This window comes from Natator depressus, chromosome 4 (genome assembly GCF_965152275.1).
Source record: "Natator depressus isolate rNatDep1 chromosome 4, rNatDep2.hap1, whole genome shotgun sequence".
NCBI lineage: Eukaryota > Metazoa > Chordata > Testudines > Cheloniidae > Natator > Natator depressus.
In genome coordinates, this window is record NC_134237.1 from 21,008,977 (window position 1) to 21,033,692 (window position 24,716).

The window sequence follows — 24,716 nt, forward strand, 5'->3', positions numbered from 1 at the left end:
AAATTTGCCTCCCACTGATGTAAGTGGCCCATTACACGAGCACAGTAACACCATCTCCATGAGCGGTGTTGCAATCTTTAGTAGTCACCAGTTCATTTCATATACAGGATGTGAGGTGACAGAACAGACATATGATAATTACCACTGAAACCCAGTTGTGCAACAGAAACTCAACAAGTGGGGAAAATATACAAAATAATCCTAGATATGTAATAGCACACAAAATACACCAGAGGAATGTCACACCTGCAAATATTTTCATGTTATTTAGGAACATGACTGGGTGCAATTTTGGTGTTATTATCCTATGTCTAACATTAATAATTTGAAGTAGTACTTATAATTCAAATTATTAATATTAGACATAGGATAATCTAGTAGTGTGCTAGATTTCTATTGGATCAATTATTTTCATTCTCATTGGTTATCGCATTACTTCAGCTATCCACTGAAGTAACAATCTACCAACATTCCAGACATTTTATTTACATACACACACAATTTTACAATCCAGTTCTACTCTTAACAGCATCTATTTGCTCCTTTCATGCATTCAGAGTCATATCCGCCAATGATAGTGACAAAAATAAAGTTTTTACTGCACTTTACTCCTGCTCCTCCTTCAGAGTTGATAGAGCTAAGAGAGAATGAGCTGAAATCTATTCCATTTTCATGCATCAACAGATCCAATCACTGGCACTTCTACGCCACAACCAAAAGATCACTGAGGGCATCATGCAATAACAACAGAGTTGTAAGTCCAACCACAGGTGTATCCAGAGGCCTCGTTTGCCCTGTCTTGTAACAGAGGCCTTGAACCTTTTTAGTGGTGATGATGCAGATAATGGAAATAGAACATGACTCTCAGATTGCAGGGTGAGTCTGAAGAGCTGAAAATTAGAAAAGTAAACATTTCTTTACTTGTAAACTGAGCCTTTTTAACCTAGAGATCAGTAAGAGGCAACAAACAAACCCCACAAAGTTACTTTTCAGGAATCGTTTCCCCCCCCCCACAAAACCTTATTACTGCCTCTAAGGCCAAGATCAGGGGTCTCAAACTCGCAGGCCTTCTGCGGCCCACGAACCTCCCCAATGTGGCCCGTGGGGCTCCAGCAGTTTTGGGGCCCCACCTCCCTTGGCCCCACCTGCCACCCTGGGTGTGTCTCCCCCCCAGTGATTTACAATGGCCCGGGGCCCCAGCAGCGTAGCGGAGCTGAGTGACGTCTGCCTGCTCGCTCCACGTGTCTGCCAGGGCGGGGCTGTGCCTCCTCACGCTGCCCCATCCCCGAGCGCCCGTGGGGACAATGGGAAGCTGCAGGGGTGGTGTCTGGGGGCAGCAGCACACCGAGGCACCCCAGCCCGCCCTGCCTTGGAGCCCCAGGTAAGCACCGCACCCCCTGACCCCATCCCAGAGCCTGCGCCCCCGCCCCACACACCCCCTCCCACCCTCAAACTCCTTCCCAAGCCTGCACCCCTCCCCCCTCCTTGAGCCTGCAACCCCACCCCCTCCTCCTGCACCCCCACTCCCTGACCCATCCCAGAGCCTGCACCCAGCACCCAAACTCCATCCCAGAGCCTGCACCTCAGACCCCCTCCCCCAGCCAAACTCCCTCCCAGAGCCCAACCTCTCACCCCTTCTGCACCCAAACTCCCTTCCGGAGCCTGCACCCCAATTCCCTACCCCAGACCTCCTACTCTCCCTCCCAGAGCCTTAGGCAGGTGGGGGGGGTGGAGTTTTGGGGGGACGGGTTCTGGGTGGCATGAGTGACATTGGCCTGCTGGGAGGATTTGAGGACTGGCACTGGCCCTAAGGTAAATTGAGTTTGAGACCCCTGGCCTAGATTGTCTAGTTTGGATCAGGTGAGGAGTGAAAATTACACTGGTAGTGGGTTCTAACCACACACAAGGGGCAGCCTCTAGTCAGAGGCAGTAGCCCAGGTCTACAATAACAGGCGTCTTACAGGTCAACGAGTGAGCAATAAGGTGCAAACTTTAATCTCCAGCCAGTAATATTCATCCCTCACCTTCACAAACAATAAATCCACTCACAGAATTTAAACAAATAAACAAAAAAACTAACACCTCCACTTAGATGATAATGCTAAAATGCTAGATTGCTGGGGATTAGAACTAACTCTGGAATGCTTTAGAAGTGAAATCTTCAGGCTTTGCCTCGGGTAACGTTGTTCTCACCCATGGTCTACAACAGGACTGGCCACACCGTTTGTGTGTCAGAACTTCTCGTGCTATAGGAACTCCCCAAAGAGGGCAAACACTGGGCCTGATCTAAAGTCTATCGAGGTCCATGGGAATCTTTCCTCTGACTTCAGTGGGTTTTTGACTCAGTCCCATTTTGCTCAAGAACAGCTTTTCCAGAACTTACTTAGCACCTTACAGGATTATAGTATTGTAACTAATAATTAGATGCCAACAACTATATTATGGCAACTTAATAATTTATACAGGAAAGAAGTCAGACAATATTAAAAGTTAAGGCCCTCAGAGTAACATTACCTCCTCCACGTTACTCCAACTGTGCATTAAAATGTAACTGTAACTGCCTAATTAACTATAAAGAGCTATTACATAGATATGTGAAATAGGAATGATTTGACACTCTTTTGAGAACCTTCTTTCATTTTCTGATATTTTCCATGTTTCCTTAACATGGCATTGAAATAAGGAAATTAAATGCAAAAAACTCGGTATTTTTGTGAACGGGAAAAAGAAACAAATGGGACTCCCTAAAACTCTCCCCACTCACATTCATTATTCCTACTTCTCCTCTCCTCCTACTCACATCGGTCCAACTTTGCAACCAGTCCAGAAACAGAGTCCTTTTGATCCCTGCCCTGTGAGCTTTGCCCATTCCAATGAACGCTCCAGTAGCATCACGGAGAAGGAGTGGCTTCAGAAGCTCCCCTCACACCTCACTGATGAGCCCTTCAATGGGGAGCTGAAACAATGCCTACTCCTACTCTGCTGAACATGATCACTGGGGACCAGAGGAGTGAGCTGCTGTAGCTGCGGCAGTACTAAAGTCCTGACTAGCATTGGGTCTAGTAAGAGAAGGGAAATCATACCCTTTGGTCACATCTTTGTGGAGAAATACAAGGGAAAAATCAACAACACTTCTTCCCAAGCAGCACCAGAGATTAATTCTAGGCCAATCCCTAGCAAGGCAGGACAAATGTTCAGAAATCTCCTCATGCCTGACTGTGACATAATGATGTTTATATGTAGGTCTGGCTCTAATGCTGGCCCACACACAGGATATGTGGCCTTGCACTACTGCCTGATAAGTTTTCTTTTTAGCTCAAGCGGTAAGGGCCTGTGTTTTGGAGCTGTAGGACCAGAATTTTACTCTTGGCTGGGTGATTTTATCAACTAACCCATGTCTGTAGCGTTTGGATTTCATTATACCAAGGCTTCCTTAGGCTCTGCAAAAATCTTAGAAATTCCCTACTCATTATGCTCACAAGCAAATATTTCAACTCGTCATTTTTTTTTTTTTACTCAGAATTTTCTTCCTTCACAGCTGACAATAACTATTCCTCATTGAGGACTAGGTATGTGCCACATCTGAATTTTTTGTCTAAGTGATTTTGAGCTACCAGTCAGCAAAAAAAAAAAAAAAAAAAAAAAGATATTTTAGTTAAAAAAATGTATTTCCTTCATTCTTCAGTAGCTCAAAAATGGCTTAAATTGCTTTCTTCAAACCCAAAATTAAAAAATAATATCTGGAGTGAGCTCCTACAGAGTTTCACCTCAAAGGGAAAGTTCTTCAAAAAGGTTTCAACCAGTGTCAATAGCACTGTACATTACAGGAGTTATATTCCAAGCTTAATTTGTGATAGTGACTATTACAGCAATTATGTATGCATGTTGAGGTGTATTTTTTAATGAATATCCTGGCCCCAAACGTACAGTCCAGGTGTGTAGAGCTCATTGCAGGCGCAGGGTCAGTGGGGGCTGAGACAAAATGCAACCAAAGATAGCCTGAAAGGCACTTTGGGCCAATGCTGAAAGTTAAACAACAATTCTAGTTTTAAAGATTCAGTCCCTCTACTTTCATTCTAATAGTCTGTGTGCTATGTCCGTATATGTTACATGTCACCAGCAGCCAAAATAGGTACAATTCAAATAAATAACCCCTGTTGAAATTTAGGTCACATTTTTAACTTTTGCAAATTAAGCAGTAAACCCAAGCACAGTTTGGATCCTTGGATTTCATACAGCAAATATGCCCAGCAAACAGCCCTTGCACAGAATCAATACATTCCACGCTGGAATCCCAAGAAATACTTGACACGTTATAGAGGGGAAAAACAAATCTAAGTCTCAGCCATTACAAATATTAAAATCCCATTTTGGTTTTTTTACACAGAGATTTTATTCTTCCAAGCAGTAAAAGGAAGTTGAAAAGGACATTTGGTTCATAGCATACTATTAGAGTTATACTGTGGTCTATCTCCACACCTTTTCTTCCTTTTCCTTGCGTTCTTCAGACACAGTGATGCAAGAGTAAACCAGAGACAATTTACCGGTACTTAAAATGCACACACACTGGCGTTTGTACACTGGCAGACTACAAGGGGGGTATAATGATTTAGCTGTGGGTGAAATAGTTATCTAGGGCAAATAAGTGAAGCAGAAGTGCAGTCTGTGCAATGGTGCAATTCACTGTTGGCCTAAAACCCCATAGCCAGGTTTGGAGTGCAAGAGAATTGGTGGGAGCAGAAAACAAAAGGTGCATGCAAACAGGAGAATATGCACCCTCTCTGAAAGTTTCTTTCATGCGCCAGAGCCTGGTTCCAAGAGATTACAAGTCAAACTACTGTTTGGCCATGACTTCAACCCTATTCCTAGCAGGGCATCTGTCAATGTCCAAATTTACCTGCCCAAGCAAAAGAACATGTCTCACTAAAAAAAGAAAAGAAACCCCAAGGGATGGCTTTTTCTTGACAGGAGGCTACATGTGCAGCCCCACACTATCATCTGTGAGTGGGTTTCAAGTAGGCTGCAAATTTATTAGTTGCAGGTACATAAACTGAGAGTTGCACAAAGTACTACGCCATACAGGTTTGATTAAGAGGACAGAGTGGGGGGGACCCTTATTCAGAACCCACAGTAATCCTCCATATGAAATATTTCAGATATTCATAGGGCCAGATCCGGAAAAAATTACTCAGCACAAGTAATCCTGGGAAACCAAACATGTGCATACCTTTGTAGGGATGAACCAATAGCTACTGGACTAAAACAGCCAATATTTGTTGTGCATTTGATCTCTGTAAATTTCCTCTATTCCCTGTTATAAAATGTGTAAGATGGGTTATAAAATCCAGAGGCGTCAAAATCCATGTATGTCAACAACCAAATGTACATGTACAAAATTCTTCTGAAGAGTTATCACCATCCTCTGGAAAGCGTTCTCCAGCTACCACACTACCATCAACAAAAAAGAAAGACACAAGGGACGAGAAAAGGGCACAATGCCTATTTATGGAAACCAGCTGCAAAACAACAACAACATCAGAAAGAAAAATGTTCTTGCCCATCACAATAAGAAGCCTTCACCTGAGGCAATTAAACTTATTTTGTCATCACAAAAGGGCAAATATCCAGCAAGCAGAAAAAGCAACGCCATTTAATATACTGCGCTTTAAAATAGCATCCATCTGCTTTTAAAGGCACTCACAATTTGCACTATTTTAAATTTCATCACTGTGGCTGCTTTGTCTTTTCTGATGATCCACCACATCATCATTCCGTAAAGGAGCTTTCCTACAGACCTTCATCACCGATTTACAGATTTAAGTAATACAAATGCAGAATAAAGTAATAAGCAGGAAAAAAAAATCAGAAGATATAAAAGAAAAACATGTTTTTAGCTGTGATTTCAAGAAACAATTATACAGGACCACAGTTTACCAGCGCTGGCAGAGGAAGGTATAAAATTACACCTTCCTAAAGGGCTATGTTTCCAGAATAGAAGCGGTTTGGTTTGAAGAGCTTACAAATGTTTCTCTGTGATCTGTCAAGCTTCCAAACTCCTTGAATAAGGCTATTTGGTTTACACAGTTTACAAACTCCACAGATTATGGAGTTTACAAAATGTTTTGTGACGCTTATAAACAAGGTGGAGTTTTAATGGCTAAGTCTATCCTTTCAAAATTACAGGGGAGGAGCATACAGCTTATAAACCATGGTAAGCGCACCTTTCAGATGTGGGACATTTTCTATGGCAATCAACTGGAGTTGACGGGAGTCTGGAGACAACACCCCAAAATAAGGATCCCTCACACTGTGCGAACTCAATTCACTTTGACACTTTATTTTTGTTGTTGCTGCGGCTCTGATCCAGTGAAAGCCACTGTGGTTAATTAAAAAGTCATGTTTTGTTTAATGAATTGTTGGGAGACACATGAAATGTCCCAACATGGTGTTAGGGGCACTGGGCTGTCTTTCAGATGACATATAAAACTACAGTCAGGACCACATGTGCTCTCTGGGATCCTATGGAAACAGGAGCGTTAGCCCCACCATTTCAGCCATATTCCAATTAGCGATATCATAATGGGCCTGAACCAAATGGAAGATACCCGTTGGCTTAAGTGGGCTTTGGATCAGGCCCACTCTGCCTACAAATTCTTCCATCAGTTTCAACTAGCTGAAGTATTTTTCTTTGTTTCCTGTCCAAAATTGTTATGTTGGTTGTGAGCACTAATGGTAATAGTTGTCACATTCAATCCTAGAGATGGCTGAACTCCACTGAGGAACAGAAAGATTCCTATATCCAGCTTGAAAAGTTGTTTGGATGTCCTTCCAGATGCCAAGTTCTACATAACTACAAGGTTTTATTGTTATTAATTTGTAGACTATGACACGAACACTAGGCCACCACCAGCTATTCAAGGCTAGATGCTGCCCTTGGCTACATTTTATTTTATAAACAAATTATTAGTTTGTTGTGCAAGGTCTCTCTCTTTGTTTCAGCTGGGCACATCTTTCTAAAGGTTCTCTCTGCACCATTTACACTGGATTGTAATACTTTGCAACAATTTGTGACAGTTCACAAATACATGCAGCAACTGCGTTCCAAAGGAGAAAAGGAAGTCAAACGAGTACATTACATTGTTCTGCCTGAGTGGTTTTGCCAGCATTTAATTTACTAATAAAAATGGATCTCCATGTTGCTGACATTGGGAGCCTTGTTCATTGTTTAACAATTTAATGGGTTTTTTTTTTTATAAAGCTATTACTCTAGACTCATTTACCATGCAATCAAACTCAAATAAGGAAATGTTTCTGTAAAATAATCCATAAAACAATCAAGGCCTTAAATTGTTAGTCGACGAACAGGTTCTGAAACAATCACCAACTAATCGACACCACCAGAAATCACTTTAGCATTCACTGACCTCTCTCTTAATCAATACTGGGAAATTAACAGTCATCAGTGAGCACTATAAATGTGTCAACAAGCAGCCTTTTAATGTTGTAACAGAAAAGGAGGAGTGAGAGGGGGAAATTGTCATGCAGCAACGTCAAAAAATATTCATGATTGATCTAATAATTATTTACACACCAGTATCACATTTCTGGTATTTGTTAATTTTTAGCAGCATAAACTTTGGGGCAGTTTTGCAATTTTTCATGCTTTAATTGCTATTTCTATCCTCCTAGTTCATGTCAGAACGCAATTTTGTCTTTTGCCCTTTGGGGGCTAGAACTTCTAACATGCTGCTAGTTTGCCTCTGTCTTTACATGAAGAAATTAAGAAAAAGTCAAGGGTTTGGGCATGAAAATCCCCACCAGTTCAAACAGCTGCTGCGATGTACCGATTATAAAGAAGGATTGATAGAAATGGAAGACATGTGCGAGGATCTAGGAGAGTATTACAAACAACAGTATTCAAATCAGAGCTACAAAAATAAAGCCCTTATTATCCTAATTCAAAATACACCCTTACTAAATATTTCACTTTGGACTATACTGGAACTGGAATTAGTGGTTAGGATTTACTGAACTCTTCCTTCCAGCTCCACTCCACAGTGGAAAAATCAGCATGTCTGCAACTCTTCGCTTTTGCCCACACTCAGGAATAGCCTTATTCAGCAATAGATATGGCTGCATCAATGCTGACCCCTAAGCATAGGCAAAGGCATGCAAGGGTTTGCACAGACCAGGCTCATGGAGGTTTATCCCTTCTCATAATCGGGGTAAAACCTGATTAGCTCAATCACTGCAAAACTCGGTTTGCCCTTGTCTACTCTTACGGGTCAGTCCCAGCACAGCTCCATCAACTGCTTAATCAGAGCAATTTCCAATTGCAGACAAGGCCTTGTGGGAGAGCAGGAAACCTGCATTTTTATTACATTTTTCTTGGCTCCACAATGGCATGTGGGATGGCCTTATCCAAATAAAAACAGACATACACTGGAGGGACCACACCATACCCTCCTGTGGAAATACCTACTGGAGTGTACAAAGGATCTAGGTGATTCCAAGAAGCTCACCTACGGAGTTCCCGTCTAATGCATCTCCCATGAAGGGAAGAATTTCCTAATCCCCAGAGATCCTTGTGTTGGCAAGATGCTCTACCTCTATGCATGGTCAGCTTCTGCCTGCTCCTCCTCTCCCCTCTCTTCACCCCCACACGAGCATGCCACCATTCACCACCCACCCAGTTCTTACACAAAATTCCCTTTTCTAACTGGCATGCAGGCATGGACCATTCCAGCAGCACTCACTTGGGTATGAATATCGACTCTGTTGTCAGAAGGCTTTGCAGAGTAGAATGCCACTGAGTGTGGCTGCATCCTGGCTCCATCTCTTCACCACAGCCCCTGTAGAAGACCTTCCACGAACCCTCTCGCTCACAAGTAGAGGAGGCCTGATCAGGAGATGGAGCTCAGGAGATGATTGGGCAAGCTAAGCTAAAGAAGAAGGGAAGTCTCAGAGGAAAATATCCAATTGCTAACTACGCTCCACTCCACAGATCAGACAAGGAAATTTTCCTGTACTATTTCCAAGCAATGTAACCGGCATCACTGGACAACTTATATCAACACTTACAGTTCGATACATGAGCTTCTCCCTCTCAACACAAACCTCTCTGTGGGGGAGAAAAGAACCAACAATATTGTTCATCTACTTCAGAGTGAGATAGGTTTGTTCAGGACAGAAACCCTGGGGTGATGCATAGTGTACTGTTAGCCAGAGAACCCTGCACCCCTTACAGGTGACCATCCATGAGCCGACATTTAGCACTTCCTGAGCTCAAGAACAGGACACATCTGGGCGCCTCTGGTACTGGACGCAAAGAAGGGAGGGAAGAGCAGCATGAGGACAGAGTCTTGGTCCTACGTTCCCCTTCCATGCTAGCCAGGAGAGCGGAACAGGATGTCATACCACTGAGTTGCAGTTTCACGCACTTACACAACCAGAAAACTGGGCTGAAGAAATCTGAATTATTGCTCATGGTTTAGAGCCTCTCTCTCCTCACTATAGTGTATAATTACCTATTACCAGCAGATCCCTGAACAACTGAGGACCGTTCCTTCAATGGTACCATGCTGCTAGAAGAATGGGTCTGATGAAATGCTTAAAAGAATTTTCTTGGGTTGAAAATAAATGTGGACTTATTAGAATAAGAATCTACATCTCTTCTCTCTGACATGTCTCGATCTTGTAAAGATATAGCAGCCAACTGTCAAAAGCTAAGAAGAAAAATAAGCCAACGGGGACCGGCACCTGCATGTCTTCCCTTTGGGAGATTACCATCAGTGGTGAATACCAGACATTTTTCTTAAACCAGAGTATTGTTTAATTTTAGCAGCTGGAACAAAGCATAAAGACCAACACGTTTATAGGCGTGCCTGTCTTATCCAAGCCTCATCACCCTTGGGCAGGGGGCCAGGGAGGTTTTGATTCTTCAGACCCTCCAGTGGAGCATGTCTCTATATCAATTTGTTCCCAAGGGACAGTTCCCTGACAATGACTCCCCTGCCCAAGAGAGGGACTATTGAATTGTTTAATGTCCTTCTGAGTGTTTGGATCCCAGCCGTGGCAAAACAAGGCTTATTACTCTGCTAGCACTTCCCAGTTAATAGCTCAGGCAGGAGGCTGCTCATCTGGGGCCACTGTGTTGCCTTCCTGTTAGTTTCCTATCAGGCCTGCTATTAAACTAAACCAGCATACGTATAAAACATTCTACTAACCCAGTACAGTCATACTGTTACCATCCCCAGCCCTGGGTACCATACAGTATTTGTAAATGAATACAGATCAGCCCCACGACCTTCTCAGTCACTGCGACCTTAAAACAACAGTAACTAGGCATAGGGGCTTTATCTTTTCTGTGTGGAGAACGACACTGACCTGGTATTTTGATCTTTTCTTTTTTTCACTTGAGAAATAGTGACTAAAAAGGTGGAAACACACAGAATCCTGGCACTTCACTTTCCTGGGCATCAACACTCACTTTTCCTTTGTCTCTAGATTCTGACCATTGCCAACAACAGTGACAGAGCTCTAGTACAGACCAGACAGCAGCACTGTAACCACCCGGTCCTTCAACCCTGTCAGAGCAGGTCTAAAATGCCACCAACTACCAGGCTACCATATGCTAGCACTCCCCATTGCTATCATGGTGAGCTGGCAGCAATGATGGAGAATTTTAGGCAAAATAAATCTAACCTACATGAGGCCAAAGGCATCCCCGTCTGCCTGTGTCCAGGCACAGCCTCAGCTAGAGCGTACCAAATACTCAGCTTTGAAATCCACTGATCTGCTTTTCTTTGGAAGTTTTCCATTTCCACCTGTGGGTCGTGCCACCTTTTCCTTCCTTTCTCATCAAAATACATCATTCCACCTAGCTCTGTTGGACAGAAACGTCATCTTGAGAGTCATTCATTAAGAAAATGAACGAGGAGTCATGAGGAGTTGGAGGCCACAATGCAGAACTTCACTTTCTTCTTGTAAAGCGTTTTGTTCTGCTTTGGTAAAAAATTAACTTCTCTGCTTGCTCACTGATGAGCAAGACCACAGATTCCAATGACAAAAAGAAGCCCAAGAACATATTTTTTTAATATTTAATGCCCTGCATAGCTGCTGACACACCCATTTCTGGTGCTGGGTGGCAGCAGCCTTCCTGTCCTGCGAAGCGTTGAGATTTCAGATGTTTCCCCCATTGCACATCAAGGAAAAAAACCAAGGCCTTTCAAAATGTTTTTTAAAACAAAACAAAACAAAACAAAACAAAAAAACAAAACAAAAACAAACAAAAAAAACACAAAACCAAAGACACACCCAACCCAAACTAGCCAACAGGCTGGTGGGTCAGGGCACTCACCTACGATGTGGCAAACTCAGGTTCAAGTCCTGCCTGATTTGGGGCAGACACTTGAAACTAGGTCTCTCATAACCCAGGCAAATGCCCGGGCCCCTGGGCATTTAACTATTCTTGTGTTCTGACCAGAAATTCCTTCCTGGACCTCAGAAACTTTCCCCAACGAAAGTTTCATCAAAACTTGCCCATTTCCAGGAAAAGTTTTGGTTTCAACAAAGCAGCATTTTCCAATGCAAATCTTCAGTCACACAATTCATGACCATTTCTACCCCGGGGTGTAACTGCTGGTAAATGTTGGCTTTTTAACAGTGACCTACATATGTGACTCTGTATACACCAATCTTTGCAATCCTGTGGTACTGAGTTTGTTTTTTCTGATTCCAGTGATGGAGACTAACAACACAATAAAATTTACAATATTATCTGTAACTTTCAGGTTTATTTATGGACTCTTCAACCTCAAAGGAAACCAAACACAACATGTCCCCACCACCAACAGGCTGGTTAAAGTTTCAAACGACAATAATTTGACACTTCTGGCAGCACGGACTACTAGAATACTCATCACTTAATGCAGTGAGGTTATCTAAAATAATCATTACTTCAACAGCCACCTGGGATTTTGAAGCATGGAGGTTAATGGCTGTAAAAACAAGTTAGTAGGAAGAAACTCTGCATTTCTGCGCAGGGCCCTACTATCTGAAACTCCATCACAATGAACTCCAAACCTCACATTAGCACTGGAGGAGTCCATTACATCCTTGCCTCCAGAAAGGAGGAGGAGTCTGGACCAGAAGGAAGCAGTCAGTAGTGTCAAATCCCACTCCCTCTCTCTCTGCAGAGTCCCATCCCCTCCAGATAGGTCTCTGGGTCCTCTAGGAGCACAGCTCCTGTCAGCGCCATAGTGCCATTGGATCTGGATCACACACTCCTGAATCAAGAGGGTTTGCATGTCTCACTACCTGGAAGCGTGGAGCAGGCAGCATCCAGCAGCTGCCCTGTGATGCTCTCTTCCCTAACTGCCCCCTCTCTAGATGTTGTGCAGAGAAGCCTCCGTGGTGTGTGGCAGAAAAGGAAGAAAGTTGTGTAGATGCAACTTTCTTCCTTCTACAAATTTGGGGGATTTTCTGCTCCATTTTTCTCCTGTCTACACCACCTAACAAACTGCTTAAAAAAAGTGTTTCAAAATGCCAACAAACTCCCTCCTCACGCCCCGAAAGGACAACCAAACCCCCAAATGTTACCTCTAAAGCCTGCATCCATTGTTCAGGGAATTTATAGGATCAACTGAAACGGTGAGAATTCTGAGCTGCATCTCTTGCCACCTCCTTCAAAACGTGCTCAGCTGAAGTGAAAGAAAGGGGAGGAAAAAAAAAAAAACCCCATGAACTTACTGAAAACAAGTTGGTCCAAAAACGGTGGCCAGATTGAAAACGTTCATTCTGTTTGCCATGTGATGCTCTGCAACTCGGGTCAAGAACCGGCACAGGTACTTCAGCAGGCAATAATTGGCATCAGGCAGCTCTTTTATTAGTTCTTTCAAGTTGTTCTCCTTCTCAGCATTGTTTCTAGTGTCTGGGAAGAAAAGGGGGAGAAAGAACATGGTTTCTGAGCTCGATCTTTCATCACCTCCAATTTATTGATGGACATTAACTAAACTAATTAAATGATCAGGATCAGATTCTTTTGTAAGGGCTGGTCTACACACAAACTTGCACTGAAATAACTAGATTGGAAACTGATGCAAGCTTGTTTGTAGACCAGCCCGTATTCACATAGGATTAAATCCAGATTAACGCAAATTAAACTCAGTGCAGTTATACCTGTGTGACAAACCTCTGCCCACAAATCCTGCCTCAAAACACACTTTTACCATTCAAGTATCAGAAGGGTAGCCATGTTAGTCTGGATCTGTAAAAACGGCAAAGAGTCCTGTGGCTCCTTATAGACTAACAGACGTATCGGAGCATAAGCTTTCATGGGTGAATACCCACTTCGTCAGATGCATGTAGTGGAAATTTCCAGAGGCAGGTATAAATATGCACGCAAGACTCAGGCTAGGGATAACGAGGTTAGTTCAATCAGGGAGGATGAGGCCCTCTTCTAGCAGTTGAGGTGTGAACACCAAGGGAGGAGAAACTGCTTTTGTAGTTGGCTAGCCAGTCCCAGTCTTTGTTTAATCCTGAGCTGATGGTGTCAAATTTGAAAATGAACTGAAGCTCAGCAGTTTCTCTTTGAAGTCTGGTCCTGAAGTTTTTTTGCTGCAGAATGGCTACCTTTCAATCTGCTATTGTGGGTCCAGGGAGGTTGAAGTGTTCTCCTCCAGGTTTTTGTATATTGCCATTCCTAATATTTGTGTACATTTATCCTTTTACGTAGGAATTGTCCAGTTTGGCTGATGTACATAGCAGAGCGGCATTGCTGGCACATGATGGCGTATATTACATTGGTGGATGTGCAGGTGAATGAACCGGTGATGGTGTGGCTGATCTGCTTTGGTCCTGTGATGGTGTCGCTGGTGTAGACACCTGAAGCATATTCTCACCAGCAACTACACACCGCACCATAGTAACTCTAACTCAGGAACCAATCCATACAACAAACCTCGATGCCAACTCTGCCCACATATCTACACCAGCCACACCACCACAGGACCTAACCAGATCAGCCACACCATCACCGGTTCATAAGGGCTTTTTTTGTGTTTTTGTGGGGTTTTTTTTTTTTTTTTTGGCTACGATTCCCCTTTCCCTGCTCTCCCTCTATACTTGACCTATCTTCTCCCCTTGCTTCTTCCACTAGTCACAAACTCTCTCTTTTTGTACCATACCTCTCTAATTTATCCCATCGCTTTCTCCCACTCAGCCATTCCATGGGCTCTTTCCCAGTCCCAGAGGACGGTTCTTGGATCTTGCAATGTGTCTTGCTGCGGCTCTACCATTCCCTTTGCTCTATGGCTGTATGAAGAAGGTTCTCTGATTTTTTTTAAAAAAGTCATTTTGGATCAATCAGATCATTTTGTTTTGACAAAATCATTTCGTTAAGAAATGTTTTGCTTCTACCTAATTTTAATGCTGCAAGTAAAACTGACAAGTAACAAAGGTTTTTTTCCTCAGACTGATTTAAGATGTATTCAGTAACACTTATAGCTCCTCATGTTTCTCTCTTCCTACTGGAGAGACGTCCTTGCTCCATCTAACCCCACTTGAACTCTTCTGTCTCACCGATACTGACTTACTTTGTCAGGGATGGACAACTGGGGCCATACCCAATCTGCCGGATAACTTTACTTGGCCTGAACTTTAGTAGTTCAGGGCAGGCGATCCCGCAGCACCAGGGCCAAGAAGGGGGCAGGACATGGAGTCACAAGGGGAGGCCCCACCTGTGTGCAGACATGCATGTCACATGATGCTGAGGCAAGATCCAACGGGCCACTGCGGGGAGCTGTGCCACCTCTTCAGGACAGCAGCCACCCTGAGGGGTGAGCACAGGGGTGGGCTCGCTCTCCACACCTCTACCCAGCCTCTCCCTAGGACCTGACCTCTCTCCCCCACCACATCACATCCCCAGGCCCACCAAAGGGTTTTAGTGGATTTTGTCACCGTGTACTACCTTAAAGTTGTCCATCCCTGTACTATGTGTTCCTAGCAGAAGAGTGTCTTCTCCCGAAGCAGCTAGTAGTTTGAAGAGAGAATACATAATGCTGAGAGACAAAAAGAGCTTCTTTAGTTCAAAAGGTAAAGCCTTCTGGTTTTGGAACAGAGCGTCCTCTGGTTAAGTCCCAACGAGGTCAGGGACTTCTGAGACCCGTGTCCAGTAAACAGCCTAAACCATGCATGTTGTGACTGAGGCAGCTCAGCAAGTGCATACTGGAACAATATACATGCCAAGTACATGCTGCTTTGGAACAGCTCGATGTTTTGTGCACTTCGTGCAGAGTGCTTTACAAAAGAAGGGACAGGACGTTGTGTTGTGGGCTTGCCCTTTCATGGCTGGAGGCTAGGATAGAGGATACGTAAAATGATGTTACTGCTACTGACAGCCGAGATGGAGGTTATGCTTTAACTCTAAGGCCTGAAGTGATGTTTTTGATATAGCGCCCTCAGTTTCAAATACCAGTAGGGGACAATACCGTACACTAAGTCACAGGTCCAAGGACTTTCAAAACAATCCTATTTTTGGCTTACATTTTCCCAAACCCCTTTAACAGAGACTGTGAATAATAATAATAATAAAAAAAAGAAGTAGTTGGTGTTTTAAAAAATACTTTTGTGCCCAGTAACTATTTTCAGGGTGAATTACAGAGTACCCTGGGGAAAGAAGAGCGCAAAGTAGAAAAATATGAATGATCAACATGGTTACAACTGCCACAGTTTGGAGACTGAGGGCACGATCGTTAGGTTGGGATGTGCTTTATATTTTGCGCAGTCAGACATTCTTACAGTTAAAAATTAAACAAGACTTATCTTGCATGTAATTTAGGAAGGCCAGGCAATAAATGTTCTCACATCTGTCACTCAATATAGTTTCTCATAAATTAGATTAACTGGAATTACAGCATGTTGAAATACCAGAGACAACTGTTTCTCAGGCTATGGTTTAGTGATTATACGATGTACTGATTTGAGAAGCCCTTTAAAAAAAATTTTCAATGCACATTACAAATTAAGCTTATTTCTATCTCTTTTTACACTACAAGCTTAAATCAGAATTCATTCACAGTTAGTGTTGCCAAATGTATGTGTAAACATACTGACAATTCCAGGACACAAATTAATTTTAATTGTGCTTGTCTCTGTGCAGCCAAAAGCTAGCGCCTTCCTCAAAGGAAAAAGGTCAAACATGACACGAAGCAGATTTGCAAAATTCTGCTCTCTCACTTAATCCAGGGCAAGTAATTTTTTTTTGAAAGACATATGCTAAAATACCATTAGATGCCTCATTATCATCCATCAGCATATGGTGAGACAGTAGGGTTTTTGAGTAACAGCCGTGTTAGTCTGTATTCGCAAAAAGAAAAGGAGTACTTGTGGCACCTTAGAGACTAACCAATTTATTTGAGCATAAGCTTTCGTGAGCTACAGCTCACTTCGCTGTAGCTCACGAAAGCTTATCTCAAATAAACTGGTTAGTCTCTAAGGTGCCACAAGTACTCCTTTTCTTTTTAGTAGGGTTTTTGTTTATTTTTTTCCTTTCTTTCTTTTTACTAGGGCTGGTAAGACTTTTATGACAGTTTTGAAAGGCTGGGATAATAAGCGATAATAATAAGGAAGTTAATAGTATCTCAATTTGCACAGATAATTGGGTAATCCCTTTGATTTGATTACTAACTACCTTTTTGTTTTAATAACAACTGTTTAAAAAGCCAGGTCAGTATCACTGCCACAAGGTTGCAAGAACATTAGAATTAAACCTCCACAAATACTTCTGATTAGGCAGCAAACACTGCCTACTATTCTAAATATTTGTTCCCCTAAGAAGCTTACAGTTATGATCAGTAAAGCCAAATCCTAACACTCAGGGAAAACATGTCTCCCCACACCTAACTACCTGATTAGGAAATGCCTTCGAGAGCTAATTGTCTCTCTCACCTTCCAACTGGCAACTGAGATTGTTCGGTACTTTTCCATCTACCGAAGGTTCTTTCATTCCTGGAAAAACTGGCAAGATGCTAATCCCCTCTACGCTATATTTTGAAGCCAGGAGGGCATTCTTGCTGTAAACAAAGCTACCAATATCACAGCAGCAGACTTAATTCAATGGGCTTGATTTCCCTATTCATTAAGTGTACTATCCTGCAAGGTACTGATCAGGAGCAGTAGGAGTATTTAGCCCTGCGCAGAATCCAACCCTCGCCCAGCATTACTCTGATCTTAGGCATGCCATGTCCAGTGATTTCAAGAGAAGCTCAGATTGTTCGGTGGTCAGACAGGAACAGTCTGGGAGTGAGAACACATTTCTACTGAACAGCGTGAAGCACCGATCCCTCTTCTCCTTCATTGAACAGGCATCTATACAGCTTCTCTGCATCAACCTGAAAAGGGGATATGCAAAGGTGGCTGCTCTCTCTTGACACCCCCTGCAAGGCGGGGGAAAGGGGGGAGAAGCATATAAGAGGGGCTGGAAGTCAAGCCTTCCCTCGCCACCACAATTTTAAAAAAAGAGGCACAAATCTACAAGTTGCACCACTACTGACACTCCATTTTATTCAGTCCTCTTAATACTTACAATAAATATGAAGACTGATGAACTGGGAGGAGGCAGGAAACACACACATAGCATTGCATGGGCTTTGTAAACGTTTCAGGGTAAATCTGTCTCAACCACACTTGACAGTATCTCTCTAAATGGGGCACTCTCTTTGAAGCTTATCAGAGGGCACAAATGTTTTTGTGCCATGACAACCAAGCACACAGACTACTCCTGGCTTGTTTGATCATCTGCTATTACAGTTTTCTATTCCATTTTAAATCGAGCATTAAGAACCACTTAACAACTAGTGGACAGCACAGAAAACACAATTATTTATAGAGTGCCACTGCTGTTCACGGTACTATACAGACAAGTAAATAGCAGGTAGTCAAAGTCCCTGCCTCAGGACTTCACAATCTAAAGCTCTGATCCTTATGCACCTTATGCTCAACTTTATGCTCTGTGAGTAATCTTACTGAAGTCAGTAACGTTTATGGATTTTGTATAGTCCTATTGACTTCAATAAGACTACACCCAATGCACAAAGTTAAGCATGTCCTTAAGTCTTTGCAGCATTGTGATCTAAATTACCAGGTGAACATCACTGCAACAACACGTGACAGCCCGGATTTTCAAGGAAGCACAGCTCCAGTTTGGGCACTTGAATCAGGGCCCTATTTTCAGAAGTGCTCAGCACCCAGCAGCTCTTACTGTGACATACAAGGCCAGATTTTCAAAAACAGTACAGGATCCAGCGTGCTGAGCTCTTTTGAAAATCTGGCCCTAAATGGTGGAAAGGAGGAGGAAGGGTAACAGGGAACAAGTGAAAACTGCTCTTGGGTGAGTATCGTGACAAAAAGGTTTGCTTAGTTTGTGTGTGAGCACACATACTATTTAAAAAAAAAAAAAAAAAAAATCAGGCAACAAGACGGAGCAGAGATGAACAAGAGAAGCCCAGCCAGAAGAAGTGCGCTTTGACGGAAGACTTGAAGAAAGGAGAGAAGTTGGAGAAAAAGGGAGCTACTTCCAGGAATAATGCACAGCATCGAGAAATGCACAGAACTGTGATTGGGTGCATTAAAGAGAGAGAAGTAAGCAGACTACAGTCCGTGAGGGGAGGGATACAGTTGTGTGGTCATTTTTAGTCTCATGGAATGTCACTACCCATTCACATAATTGAACAACGGGGACAGCTTTGTAATGGGTCATCATATTTCTATACATATTGGGTTTCTCTGAACGAGCAGTAAGCATTAGCTAATCATCTAATTCAATCCCTTTTGCCCCTTACTCATTTCCCTCCCATTTCCAAACACGATGACTGAGCATAATTAAGAAGTGCCATGCAATGAGTTAAGTTTTACAATTGCCACTGTGATTAATGGGGAGTTGGGAAACTTTGAAACCCTCTTTTATTCATTCATACACCATCCTAAAAATATACCTACATCAGCTCATTTGTCAGACACAGTGACGTGTTTAAGATGTGGTCCTGCCTTTGGGCAACAGATCACACCTTGTTTAAGTCAATAAAAGAAATACCAAAACCCCACCTTTTATAATAACGTAAACAGGTAGCTCAGGGGTAAACTACCCAAAACAGGAACATAATGACGCACAGATGGGTCTCATAATCCACTTCATAAAGCGGCATTCATTCTCCCTCTCTAAAGCTTTGCGTCCTTACTGTTATTACTGCTGCACTAAATGTTATCTACACATGAAATGCAGATTCAAATGTTATTATTGGTTGATAAGTATCTTGTGCATTTAGACAACAAACAAGTTGTTCTTTTAGCTCCTTGCTAACCATGATATTAATCAAAATGAAAATACAAGCCAAGCAATGTTGAAAAAATGAACAGCGATAGCCAATAACAATGCACCATGCAGGAAGTTGGGCCAGCTATATTACAGTGCTGGATTTGAAATACTTTGGTGAAGAGATCCGCTTCCATTTCCATTCTTGGACCCATTTCTCAGGCTGCAAGTTGGCCAACAGAAGTTGAGAACCCATATTTTAGCTCTGTCTTTAAGGAGTTAATTGGGACAGCGCTTGGCTATGAAGCAGGATATAAAGGGATACACAGGAATGAACTGTTGTTGCAGAACAGATCTTCCCTTCTCTCATACTAGGAAGCCCATCCAATAATACTACAGAAAGCCAGAAATGTGCCTCACCTTGCCAAACAAGGCTACTGATGAGAATGGGGAATATATGATCTCACTCTAGATGCAACATATGAAGAAAAGAACACTCTCAGATGGAGCCATGACTGCACATGAACATTCTTTAGCAAGCATTATAATTAGGTTGCTCTTCAACATAAATACACGGAGTGCCAAAAACAAACAATACACAGTGGGACCCACTTTTCAATACATACCTACTCCAGGGAGGAATGCAACAAAAGGCTTATACAAGAAAAAGCTTCCTGTGTTCTGGAAGGAAAGTTACCGTAACAACTTGGCCTGCTGAAAGGAAGTGACTTGTGAAAGGGGATAAGGGCTTTATGTACAGAGCTTGTGCTTGACTGGTTCCTAAAATGTACCAGGGTCTTTACAAGGCAAAAATCAAGCAGCAAAAAGATAAGACATGAATGAATAAACAATCTTAGACAGGGGACCCTAGTCTGCGGGCTGCAGAGCACTTCCAAGGGGGACTTGATCACAACAACAAAATCTCCAAGCAGTGATGCTTCCTGTTAGTCTATAGGTTTGATTCACGCTGCTTGGGTGGGCAAGTACCAATCACACTTCCCTGCACCAATGAGACTCTCTGTACAGACAGAGGGAGGGAGCGATGGACATGTCCTCCACCATGGCAGGGAGCATTAATTTCTGCCAGGTGCACCACAGAAGCCAGTTGGCAGAGGCTGCAATAGGGATGTGCTAGAACCAGTGCATCACTTACCCATGCATCTTCTCTGGCCAATACCACCACTTTTGGGGCAATGGTGGCCTGCTACAAGCACCTTGCCAAAGGCATGGCAGCGACTTGCACTGCTGCAAACCCTCTCCTGGAAGACTTGGGCCAGGGCCTGGGTGAGACTATGGAGCGGAGCTAAGGGTGCCTTTAGAATATGTTGTGATATTTTATCTGGGATTGTATGAACTGAGAGTGTATTGGTGTTCATTTCCATACATTTAAATCCTCTTTTCAGTGGAAATAAATAGTAACAACCTTAAAGCTAACACACTTGGTTGTCAATTTCACTTAATTTTTTTTAAACTAAACTATGGGGTTTAGGAGCTCTCCCTCTCTCTCACACCCATCCACCCTGTCTTGCAAAGTGGAAGTTCACTAACAGCTGGTGTTTCTGGTTTCCCACGAGCTGACTGTCATGCAGAACTCTAAAGCTCTACAAGATTCTCAGCTTTCCAAAGACTCTATTTGCTGTTCTATATAGGTTGTCACTGCACCAATGTGTTTTAAATACAACAGTGGCATTCAGTGGCCAGATCTCTCTGTTAATTAGAGAGGAAATGAGTATATATCTCCATCCAGAGGAATTCTCCATTCCTAGGGGAAATTGCCTGTGGATTCCAAAGTATGAATGGAGCTTTCCAAATGGCTGGTTACCTGTGTTGTTCCAAATGGCCGCCTACCTGTGTTGGTAATTCCCAACATAATGCACTGGTATGACCTTTTGGAGGACGAGGCATTAAACAATTTTCCATTTCATAACAGCAATGAAATACAAGAGGCACTATAGGTAGATAAGTCGCAGCTGATGAAATCTTAAAATAATAATCATCATAATCAGTAAGTATGGCTGTAACCAGGAAAGGGCCCTTCTGAACAATGACACCTTCTTTTCAAAGATGGGACAGTGTGTCCTTGTGTGTGTGTGTGTGTGTATATACAGTGTGGAGAAGGGCACAAAGAGCTTTCTCCTGCATTTGCACAGCCTGCACAAGGGCCAGTTACAAAAGCAATTCCTGCACTCCTGGACTGCTTCTTCACTGCATTTTCAAGAGAACACATCACCCCAAGGGGGGCACGGAGAAAGTGGGACTGTGGCCTTGCTTTCTCTTCTCATCAGCCTCCAAGAAGGACGGGAGGCACTGAATCCCATCCCTACTCATTCCTCCAGCCAACCTGGGGTGGGGACTGAGACCGGGGTGACACACTGTACGATAAACAACGTTTGGGTCCCTGTAGGTATTCAGTTTGATAAGCAGGTCACGTTCAGCTATAGATTTTCCTTTCCCAGAATCCACCAGCAAGTCTTTTAACAAAAAACAAGTCTCTGTCCTCAGAGAATGACAGCAAAGCTTGCTCCAGAAAAGACCACATCTTACCATACAGGGCTCATGTCTACAAGAGCAGTTATCAAACTTATTTGTCCATTTTAGAAAGCTTATAAATTAAGATCAGCAGCCTTTAACTGGATTATATGAGTCACATCAAACCACGCAGGTTTTGCCATTTATGGAAGAAACCATTTTCTATCTAAAGATGTAATAGCCATCTCTTATACAACCATGATGTTTTGCACTCAAATTGTTACGAGTGCATGTGTGTGTGCGCGTGCGCAAGCAAGCAAATGCATTGGGAGGAGATGGTGATTGATGCCAAGGGAAATCCAAAATGGAAAGAGCAAGACAGTAAGAAATGCTATACGGGCAGGTGGAGTCTGTAAATTCTGGTTCCCAAGAAAGCCACTACATGTAAGGTTATCAAGGGATTTTATTTGTACTCACCCTGATAAAGCTGTATAAATCTGGGATGCAATGCAGAAGTGATCACCCCATCTGGCAGCTCCCTCAGAAATAATTTCAGCAGACTGGCTACTGAGCACACATCAGCATCTTTAGCCAGCTCCACTTCCTCCCCTCGGTCATATTTCAGACGCAACTGATCCACCATTTTCATGTTACCATTCACCCTGAAGAGACCTTCCTGTGTCAGCCCTGTAATTACATATTAATCATGAGTAAAACAAACAACATACACTTGGCTTTCAATTAGCACACCCTGTTGATAACAGTACCATTCTGTAAGTAACCAAGACACCACAAATATCACAAAGCTATTAGCCAGTGGATTCTCTAGATAAAGTAATAATGAATGTTGAAGACCAGCTCCTGAGTCCTACAAATGTCTACCAAGCACCCACAACGCCTAATGACTTCAGTATAACTTGTCAATATTCAGCACCATTCTGGATTTGGGCACAAATGGCTGGAACCTATTTCCACATACTTCAGTTGGTGCCCAGTCAGGTCCTGATCCTGCTACCACTTATGTGAGTAACTTCATTCATGTGAAAAGTCCCCTATTTGCTTCAGTTCACCTGTTCAGGTAAGTAAAAGAAATTTACATCTTCCATATAGAGGACACCAGGAGAACAACATCATATTAAAAAGGTTCACTACATTCCAAGGACATTCCTAGATTCAAACACTTAAGTAGAACAACTCCACAAAACTGAAAAGCATCAGTATATTTTCTTAAAAAGCACCCCAGTAACCAAAACGTAGCATTCTTTCAAACCAGTTCTGCAGAATTACTCTTTCATGCTGAAGCTTAATACTAAAAGGATTACAAACAAAGCATGGAACATTTTAAAGAGTCAGAAAGAGACATGGTTAAAACACAAGGCCCAACTTGCAGAATACACCTGTGCACAGAAAGCAATCTTGCAATGTGAAATGCTATTCTGACATCTGCTGGACAATGGGAAGCACTACAGAACAGTAACGAATGGCATTGCTGTGGGAGAAGTTGGGCAAAGTAACAAATTCCCCACACAGATAAGACGTTCTTTATCTTCCAATAAGAAAGTCATTCTGGAAAAAGGCTAGGCTAGATGATTTTGGGAAAAAAAATGGGCTATTTTTAACATTTGAACATTTTAACATCTTCTGCTGTTGCTTGTAGAAAAACAGAGGACACCCCTGGGTTCAACAATGGAGGCTGGAAGAAGGGCACAGTAGCAGACACATCCCCTTTTCTCTCAATAAACGTAGCCAGAAGGTTAAGGAGGGGTTGAATAGCAAAGATCCCTTTCCTCCCTCCTGACCCCTCCTTACACAACCCTGCTCACTCACAGAAGCCATTTGGAGTCCTCGGATTTGTCTTCCATCAGTCTCACTTTTGACCTAGGGGACTGTGCTAGGCTTGCTGATGAATGATCTCACATTAGCTGTTATTACATGCTTACTATTGCACAGGTCCGCAATATCGACACAGGCCCTGCCTTGGAAAGCTTACAATCTAAAGATCAGAGATGTACAGAGCAACCAAAAGGAAGGAGTCATGTGTCTAAAGAAAAGGGTACATTCACCAGATGGGTCTCAGCGAATCTCTTACCTGATTTCAGTACAATTCCTCACAGAGTAACACACTACTCAGAATGAATAGGGGTGACAAAATCAGGCACTGCACTGAGTCACATTTGGAAGGTTGTTTCCAGCCATCCAGGCTAGAACAGGGTTCATGGGTTGTTGTTTTTTTTAAATCCCGCAGAAATTGACTGCTCTGGTTCGCCCATCTCTGCTCCCCTGCCATCCTCGTGCAAGTGACAGTAGAAAAGGAAAATATGTAACGTAAAATTAAACTCAAACAGCAAGGTGTGAGGACAATAAAGAAAAGGAAATCTGTCAGATGATACATAAAGAGGCCACACTCAGAGGTACAGAAAGGGGAGCCATTCTCAGGCCTGTAAGCTCCAGAGGAGTTTGTTTCTCTCACTAACTGAAAATGTGAAGCTGTTAAGTTTGGATAAAGAAGAATCCAAACAAAAAACAAAACCAGAGGAAGAATCCCCGAGGAAACCCAAGTGAGAGAAGACAAAATGATGGCCAGAAGGGTACCGTGGGAAAACAGAAGGAGCTGAAGAAGCTGTGCAAAACCCAGCAGCATCTTGTGTACGCAGAGGAATACTCATTTGAGTGGTCATGGCACTGTGGGAGGCTTGCTCATTCACACCCACCCACCACTGGGGATCAATGCCAAGACGCCTTCTAAACAAAGTCTACAGTCTTGCTCAGAGACTTTGGGAGAGCAAATTGTAGTTGCAGAGAAATGTTTTCAGTGGAGAGGAGAAAAATCCACAGGAACATCTGCTCTAGGAACCTTCTTACAAAAACAACCAAGTTTTCCAGCCTACTGCCATTACTATATGCTATCACAGTCCACAACGCTCTCTCATGACAGTTA

The 24,716-nt window shown here is 42.9% G+C and overlaps 1 protein-coding gene across 1 annotated transcript in view; it reads right to left on the reverse strand.

The window, feature by feature from the left end:
• FAM13A (family with sequence similarity 13 member A) overlaps positions 1-24,716 on the reverse strand; it is a 186,777-nt gene that overhangs the window by 156,720 nt on the left and 5,341 nt on the right. The window contains exons 3-4 of the mRNA XM_074950585.1: positions 22,256-22,465; positions 12,751-12,931 (exon numbers count right to left, since the gene is read on the reverse strand). Coding sequence (XP_074806686.1) covers positions 12,751-12,931; positions 22,256-22,465 — 391 coding nt within the window. The remainder of the gene's footprint in view (positions 1-12,750; positions 12,932-22,255; positions 22,466-24,716) is intronic.